Below are 8,799 nucleotides of genomic sequence, written 5' to 3'. Positions count from 1 at the left end.
AGGTCATTACTCTGCATGACTGCTTGGCCACGGGAGTTAATAAAACGAAGTAGTTTTAGTAAAACAACGCAAGTTTTAGATCAGCCAATGACAGAACGGTGGGGAAGCTTACTTTTACGTCGAGTGCAACTTCAGTTTAGGTTAAACTTTGGATGGTTTTAGGAGCTAAAACAACGGGCAAAATATGTGAAAGCACAATAGCAGCTTTAACGATTGAACGTTTTATATAAAGCAAGGTTGCACTTGTCGACTAGTACAGTAAAACGAAGCAAAAATCGAAGGTTCTGTCATTGGGCGAAATAAAACACGTTGCTTTAGTAATTATAGGTCTAATGGACCAAGGCTTGGAAGGACAGCCACCGCTGCACTTGGTCGCAGCAGACTGCGGAGTACAGCGTCGGATGAGCACATCACAATACAATGCAGGGGATGCGAGGAGAGTGTAGAGCAGCGACGATAAAGGAGTCCTCTACAACACTCCTCCATCCACCATCTTCGTTGCAATCCACCACCTTTCACCCGCCGTGTGCGAGGTGGCGGGCCATGGAGTGCAGCGACAATGAAAGACGGCCACCACTGTACTCTTGGATGCCTTCGGCCGTCGCGAATTATTATGGAATAGCTATGCAGATTCTGTTGGTCCGTGAAGGTGCGGCACCGTCTTATACCGGTACCTGCTACATACCGTTGAGTGCATCGGTGGCCGTTTCTCCATTTCGCCTTGTACACTAACGGTAACTCCAAAACCAAAGCCAATATATGTATTAATACAACTGTAGCTACTAACGGTAACTTCAAAAACAATGCCAATATATGTACAACTGTAGCTACTACTATGTAGTACTCCGGAGTACGTTTTAGAGCCTGTGCACCAGGAGTCGACAAATTGGACGTGCTTGTGGAGTTTAAACGCGAAGTAGTTTGTAACATACACACAAGTCAACAACACTATAAAACAGCTAAAAATGACGTCCTCCTGGCTTCGTTAAACTTAGTTGGCCATGTACGCAGCGACGGCCAAGACCACGGCCCCCGCGGCAGAAACGGATGCCGACGCCGTGACAGTGGGGGCTGCGGTCGTTGTGGTGTTGGAAGTGGCATTCGCGCCCGGCGATTTGGTCGTGGTGCTGGAAGTAACGTTGGCGTCCGGCGATTTGGTCGTGGTGATGGAAGTAACGTTGGCAGGCTTGGTGGTCACGATGGGCTTCACAGAAGCACTGGTTGTGGTCGGGGCAGGCGTTGAGGCGGCGTTGATCTCACCCACTTGGTTGTTCTTGGCCAGGAACTCCTTGAACGTCCAGTTTAATTTGTCCGTCTCGTACACAGGCGAGTCGCCGACGATGTACGTGCAGGGCGGGGACACGCCCTTGATGGCGGATGCAATCGCGTCGTACCACTTGGAGCAGTCGGCGCTGGCGAGGAGCTTGGCCTGGTCCGACGACGAGGTGGTGGACGTGAACACTGGCGTCATGTCCGTGCCGCCGATAACTTTGGCGCAGGCCTTGGCGACGGGGCTGGTGAAGTGCGGGACCACAGCTTTGGCGATGGAGAGGGTGCATTGACTCCCGTTGTCAGCAGTCACAACGGCGGCGGCAGAGGACAGGACTACCCCCACGGCCAACGAGAAGGACTTCATGGTGGTCGAGTATGTGGAATTTGAATAATGACACTGGGTTAGTGAAATGCTACGGAGAGCCAGTCGCGTGACCAGAATATTAAGCCTCAAATGTGTATGCGTATACAAATGGCCAATGTACCCGAGGTATAATATATGGTCACTGGACTCGAGATCTGTACTGACGCCATGCGTAACAAACCAATTTGTATCGGCACCTATTCAAGCTTGCCATGATCAGTACATTGCCCGTTCTTAGATCGCATGAAACCCTTTTCATGATCCCAAGTATTGAATTACATATAAACGCTAGTACATACGAGTCATATCGACAATAGAATTATTCGTCCCACTCTTGTATTTTCTGAGAGTATACAAGAGTGGGACGAATAATTCTATTGTAGTGTATATAAACTACCGGTAGTGGACCAGAAATAGTAATTTACGTAGAAGTGATCTACTGATCGTCTCAAAATACATCAATTTTGACTAGTATAACCCATACATCGAATCCTTCAAATCGTGCACGTATGATGTAGAACGTTCAATCGTATTTAACTTTGTAGTTGAAGGCTAGTCTAAATCGTCTTAGTTGTTGAGAAAGCGAAAAGTAACTAGCAAACGAGTGAATTTTCGGGCCATCAATTGATCGTTTAGTGTAGAATCTTAGACTTCTGGGTATGGATAAAAGAATCGATCGAGTCCATACCTTGCGTTTGAGCTAATCAGTTCACGTATGCACAAGACGGTAAAGATCTACTGTACCGACTACATATTATGCATAGGCGATCACCGAATAATCGGTTCATTCAGAGAACTAGAGAATGGTGCCGCTCATGCAATGCAGGAACTGCAAGTTAGTGGTCTTGGCACTCACAGTGGTATTACTTCGAAGAAGAATACTCCAGCAGCGTTGCTAATGCATACTTACATACTACGTACAATAGTACACTTCAAAGTAATTACTACGTATTAATAGTATTGTGGATACGATACGAAATCCATTTTTGAGTGAACTTGATTGGTTCTTGCAAGTATATTCAACCAATCAGAACTCCGGCGTGATTCAATATTTATTGGACGAATTTTGGGAGTTTATAGCGAATTCACAATATAACGTATAGTAGAACACAGTTTTTTATTGTTTTGTTTAATACGTGGTTTTGAGTGAAAAAGTCACCCTCTTTTTTATAGGGATTTGGAAACCTTGTTCATGGAACGACTTACAGTAAAGACGAGATACAGTAGTTAGGGAGGAACTGATCGCCTTGACCCATACTAGGAATCCGCAAGGTACTAAGTCAATCGAACCACTAAGTCAATCGAAACGAATACTGTATATTCACTACTGCTACATACCAGTGTCGAGCTGACAGACATTTTGTGACCCCTGGAAGTTTGAAGCTCTTTGTAGTGAGCAATTCTGGAGAGTGTATGTACTACAAACTATACGTATACTACCAGCGGTTTAAAAGTAACTAATAGTACTCCATTAGCCGCCATACACGATAGCAATGAGCACAAGAACAAGAACATAGGACAGCAACGGCGGGGCGAACGAGGCGGCCTTAGAGGCTACCTGTGTTGTCGTCGTCGTTGGACTAGTCGACATACCGGTCGATGGTGTCTTGGTGTTCACAGGCTTGAACAGAGTTGGTCTGGGCGACTGATCATTATCATGCTCACCAGTCCACGGCCATTCAAATCGGTCGAGGTACTCGATGAACGTCAGGTTGAACGTGGAAGTTGCGTAGCTATCGTTGCCTTGCGTGTACACACAGGGCGGTGTGATCGCTCGGATAGTGGTCGTGGCCTTATCGAACCAGGCCTGGCACGGCTTCAACTCGGCCATGCGATGGATGACGTCAGTCCGGTTCTCATACGGGATGTCCAAGAACGTCAGTTGCTTCGGGGGTGATTCCGGAATCAGCGCTTTCACACACACCGCGGCCTCGGTAGACTTGCGCAAGACCCCCAACACTGGCCACACCGTGGATGTACACGCCATGTCGATATCCGTCGAGGCGGCGGCGGTGACGACAGCCACGACCACGAGCGATCGCTTCATCGTTGACGAATGGATGTGAGTGCTTGCCACGGCGACGAGGGTCCAAGAAGAGGAAGTACTAGTATAACATTATCTTACACGTGCTTGATGATTGGTATTATCCGGACGACCGGATGTCTGAGCCATTTCAAGTGCAGTACTAACTGGTGTTAGTACACCAGTTTGCAGTTAAGTTGGACGAATGCCCAATATATTTGGCGGTGTGCCCAATATAATTGGCCATGTGCAGGTTACTGTTAATTTGGCTCACGGATGTCGTGTGCCCGATAAAATTAGCCGTGTGCCCAAGTAATTGGCCATCTGCCCGATGAATTGTGTCGTGTGCCATAGGACGAGGTCACACTGCAGGTACTATTAGTAATGTATATCTGGATGATGGAACGAATCAAAAGTCCAAATTTGGGTGAAAAGCACAATGTACCATAAAAACTGCCGTATTTGTCGTACCTGTACACAATGTAATTAAATTCAAACAATGCAGTACTCATTTGTTTCATGGATTTGAGATTACATAATTATATTCAGGCTTTCTACTATTTCATGGCGCAAATCAACGACAATTACGGTAGAGTCGATTACGTAAATAAAGTAGAAGTCTTAAGAGACGTGGTGGTGATGGTCGTTGTCACGTCCCCTGACCATCCGTTAGAAGCACATATGGGTTAGCAAGCGCTCCACGACCCGCCCCTCCAGTTGGCTTTTAAACGATATTACTGTTACTCGTAATATTCAAACACATAGTACATATTTACGCTATTTGCCCAACTTTTAGTTTGGCGCCAGATTGATTAATGGCCTTAATTGTTTACTTTGTTTTTAGCACTGCCACCACGTCCGATACAATTGCGTGGATCGCTGACGCTGGCAAGAACTTGGACGCCTTGTCCTGCAACACCGCCGCTGAAATCCCCGCCACTCCAACACTTGGGAACGTCACCGCCTGATATTAAACCATATACAGGTTAGACACACTAAAATCGCCACAAAAGACACACACTCTATCAACCATACCACCGTATCTGCACCATGCAATATATATAGCGCAGCAAATAGTATATAACGATACTACCCTTTAATATAATCTTACATAAAGGTTGCATTGGTAAAATATTTCAAGAAAATGTTCAAATTTTCAAGTACATGGTGCAAAGGTGCGACCAATACAATAGAACTAGTAGTTAGTGCATGTATATAAATATATATATATATATGTACTAACATATATATATACGTACCAACGACCCAATGGCCACAAGCACTCGTCCCAGGGTTTCTTCGTCTGCTATGGCCATACACAACTACACATCTCGAGTTTAGGAGTATGCAAACCTTTACCACCACATTTCATTTTACGGGTAAGTACGGTCATAAGAGATATAAACAACACTCACCTCGGCCAATTGCGTAGCCACAATAGTTGCAGCCCTATTCTCGTCTAGGTTGCCGCTGGTGGTCAAGGCGACTACCACGTCCATCCACAGCGTGGCCACACTCAACGCCAGTGGCTTACTCCACGACGAAATCGCCGGCCACGCCGAATTGATTCCTTCCGCCACAGTCTACCCATATCCAGCTTAGATACGAAGCCTGTTGATACACCCATATATATACAATATATATATATATAATATATATATGTATGCAGAAATACGGTTATATATATATATATACAAGAGATACGGTTATACGGAATCACTCTACCATTTTTGGCATCGATCGTAGAATAACACGAGAATCCTCTCATACAATCCACAATCTACTATTTATACAGAGAGAATGTACAAATATGAAAACATAAATCAATTCAACTATTGTCGATTTGATACAAATTTGGGGAGGGGGGGATTCAATCGAATCGTTGCGCCGACAAACCAATCCATAATCGATCTGATTGGTTGTTGAATTTCATTGAGAAGGTTTTAATTGGCTAATAAGTTTGAGCTCATCTGAGGTAGCCAATCAGATCGATTTAAATTACAACGAGAAACCACGCCACAATGAAATTTCACTCGAAAGCACAATAGTTGAAACGTGTTTATTTCTTGATTCGATCCATACAATGACCTCTTTATATATTGTGAATTCGCTATAAACTTCCAAAATTCGCGTGGTTTGATCAATATTCAATCATGCTGGAGTTCTGATTGGTTGAATATACTTGTCCTTTCTGTAAGAGCCAATCAAATACACTCAAAATTGGAGTAGCCAATAGCGTCGATTCGTGATTCGATTCGATTCGACGGGGTCTGGAAATATTCGTATCGAATCCACAATAATAATACCACATATCTTTGAACTTACGGGAACGAGGGCGATAACTTTGGACGGAGCGTGTGGCGTCCAGTTGGCCAGTACGCGAAGGGCCAAAAACCTCGTCGCATCCGCCGCATCTGGCGCAAACGCTAAACAGAAACAGTGTCGCAGCGATCACTTTAATCCGAATTGTGTTTCTTGTGTACTAAATAGGAATCCCATGTTTCCTTACCATGGCCGAGGACCAACGAGGCGGCGGTATCCGGCACGTGAGTGGCACCAACCGGATGCACCAGCACCAACCGAAGCAAGTCGAGGGCTACTCATATTGTAAAGTGACGTGGAGAATACAACCAAAAGTACACAAGGAACGAGCCAATCAGAGTGCATCAACATATAATTAGTGTGAAACATGTAATTAGTGTGATACCAATCACCACAACATCCTCATTTAAATACAAAATTCCGTACAATACACAATCAATCGATCTAGATATTTGGCGAATCAGCACAAGTCCAAATTTTGGGTAAAAGGACAATATTAAGGTGTTTAAACTCGAGCGACATAGAGAATAATGAATCGACACACACAAGAATTGGCACAATAATCCAGCCAATCAGATCGCAGGGAATAACACGATCAACCTCGAATTAGTGTGATTTCCATCACCCCAGGACAACATACAAAATTCAGTACAACATCGAATCGATCGAGAGATTTGGCGAATTAAAGTCCACATTTCAGGTACTCGGACACTATTGCATATTCGTTGGTGTTTTTGATTTAAAATATACACCAAGGTATATATATATATACGCAGTCAATATTTCCCATCAAGATTGGTTATAACCGTCGTCGAAAACGTCATATATAAATAACATACGACAATCGTATGTATATCATATATATAATATATATATATTACCTGGAAACACATGCGATGACGGCCATTGCCCCACCAGCTTGCACACAACCCCCACTTGGATTTTGGTGACGACACTCGAGTGATAGTACGACGTTTGCTGCAACGTCGAGATCAACGAAGACACCACCGTCAACTCCTCGGCAGTCAAGACCTATATATATATATATATATCATCAGAAATATATTTATAAACTTTCATGGAATAATACATCATGGCAGAGACAACGGACAAGGGAAAGAGTACCTACCGGGTACAAGGTGTTGAATTGGTCAACCGTGGCAAATAATTTGGCAATTTTGGCCGTGTCAAATGTCGCAAACGTTTTCTACATAGCAAAAATGTCACAACCCCAAATATATTTATATATATATATTACTTTCACTTTTTGTGGTTATATATATATTGATAGGTTGTGTATAACATGGGATGGTGGGAGCATACCAGTGGAAAGTACGCAGACGATGGTGCTGGGGGAGTTGGTGGTGGTAGTGGGGTCGCCTTCTCGGTACTTGGCGTGCTGTGATCTCCCAACAGCGGCGGCTGGTAGTTTGCCGAGCGGTCGCTAATGTAGTCTGCAATCTACAATTCACAATCAACCAAATCATATAAATAATATGTAAATATATATATATATATATATATATAGTCTAATCCATTATGGGGCCCTGGGCAGAATTGAATGCCTTACGAGCATGAAAAACAGAAAAGAACCGCCTAAGCCAATCAAATGACGTTCTGTCGAATTTCTGCCAATCCAATCGACCTGATTCGCCAAGTTGGACAAAACCAGATATACACTAAACAGTGTAGACCATCGCTTGACTTTACAAGCTTAAAATGGGCCAAATGGATTCGAATAATAATTGGCCAATCGATTCAGAAGTCCAAATTTAGATGAAAAGCACAAGAACATCTCCATCCTTGTATAAAACAAGCCCGGCATAAACGGCTTCAAAACCGAATTCGTCATCGAAACGAATATTTGTGATAGTATTATTATGATATATATATATATGATACCTCTTTTAAATACGACGGATTCAACAGGTGCTTGTCGATGAACGCTTGCGCGACTGTAAACGGGTTCTGCCCTTGGTTGTATCCAATCTCCCTGCATAAACCACATCAAAAAGTGATCAAAACACTTCAGAACATCCACACTATTTCATGTAAAAGATAGATCGACTTGCCCACCACGCCACCACGTGTAATATATATATATATATATATATATATATATTCTTCACTCCACTGAAAAAAAACTATATATATATATATATATAGTGTAAAAAACCATTATTATCATAAACCATATTGTAAAAAACAATATATACATACGTATTGATTTCACTGAAGCGACAGGGAGAATAAAATGGAATCGATACATAACCAAAGAAATGTACACAAATTGAATCAACTACAGTAGTATGTAGCCAATCCTATGATGGCAGGAAACCATATCATCAACACATCGAATTCGTGTATGACATTCAATTAGTGTGCTTAAAAATCACCCACATACAGCATTCAGGACGAAAAATCGAAATTAATCTACATATTTGGCGAATCAGCACAAAAGTCCATCGATATTAAAGAATTAGAAAATCAATTTAAAAAAGTAGCTTTAGAATTTACTAATCAATTTACTAAATACATAATGATATTGATAAAGATTTCTTTGGGTAAAATGGACTATAAAACCGAGTTTCTGTCCAATCATAAATATCCTTCGTACAGCTTCTTCACCCCCGACGGCGTTTCAATCTCGACGGGAATCACCATATCGTAAGCGTCGCCGTCCACAACTCCCCCACTGCCCGTGCCAGTCACTTGGCCAATCTAGAGAAATAGCATTTCATTTTTAGTTCTTACGGTTTATTCTTTATCTTTGTCGAGCCAAAATATATAAATATTTATTTATTTATATATATATATA

At 42.8% G+C, this 8,799-nt stretch overlaps 3 protein-coding genes across 3 annotated transcripts; 1 reads left to right on the top strand and 2 right to left on the bottom strand.

Moving 5' to 3' along the window:
• The first annotated feature begins 878 nt into the window (after positions 1-878).
• On the top strand, positions 879-1,654 carry H257_15948 (hypothetical protein). The gene has a single exon (XM_009844245.1). The coding sequence runs from the start codon at positions 1,002-1,004 to the stop codon at positions 1,560-1,562; it is 561 nt and encodes a 186-aa protein (XP_009842547.1). The 5' UTR covers positions 879-1,001; the 3' UTR covers positions 1,563-1,654.
• A 1,376-nt stretch (positions 1,655-3,030) lies between these two features.
• On the bottom strand, positions 3,031-3,735 carry H257_15947 (hypothetical protein). The gene has a single exon (XM_009844244.1). The coding sequence runs from the start codon at positions 3,681-3,683 to the stop codon at positions 3,108-3,110; it is 576 nt and encodes a 191-aa protein (XP_009842546.1). The 5' UTR covers positions 3,684-3,735; the 3' UTR covers positions 3,031-3,107.
• Positions 3,736-4,488: 753 nt separating this feature from the next.
• H257_15946 (hypothetical protein) lies at positions 4,489-8,645 on the bottom strand (the record flags this gene model as incomplete). The annotated part of the gene is made up of 10 exons (XM_009844243.1): positions 4,489-4,623; positions 4,919-4,981; positions 5,075-5,242; positions 5,985-6,085; positions 6,169-6,255; positions 6,863-7,013; positions 7,111-7,188; positions 7,305-7,442; positions 7,884-7,974; positions 8,599-8,645. The coding sequence occupies 10 exons, from the start codon at positions 8,643-8,645 to the stop codon at positions 4,489-4,491; spliced, it is 1,059 nt and encodes a 352-aa protein (XP_009842545.1).
• Positions 8,646-8,799: the final 154 nt, after the last annotated feature.

Source organism: Aphanomyces astaci (assembly GCF_000520075.1).
Source record: "Aphanomyces astaci strain APO3 unplaced genomic scaffold supercont1.77, whole genome shotgun sequence".
Classification (NCBI taxonomy): domain Eukaryota; phylum Oomycota; class Saprolegniomycetes; order Saprolegniales; family Verrucalvaceae; genus Aphanomyces; species Aphanomyces astaci.
The sequence above is the reverse complement of the archived record's forward strand: the minus strand, read 5'-3'. Positions and strand labels throughout refer to the sequence as shown.

Bases quoted from the DNA above. Each gene is read 5' to 3' on its own strand.
- H257_15948 (XM_009844245.1), top strand. From the start codon at position 1,002: ATGTACGCAGCGACGGCCAAGACCACGGCCCCCGCGGCAGAAACGGAT.
- H257_15947 (XM_009844244.1), bottom strand. From the start codon at position 3,683: ATGAAGCGATCGCTCGTGGTCGTGGCTGTCGTCACCGCCGCCGCCTCG.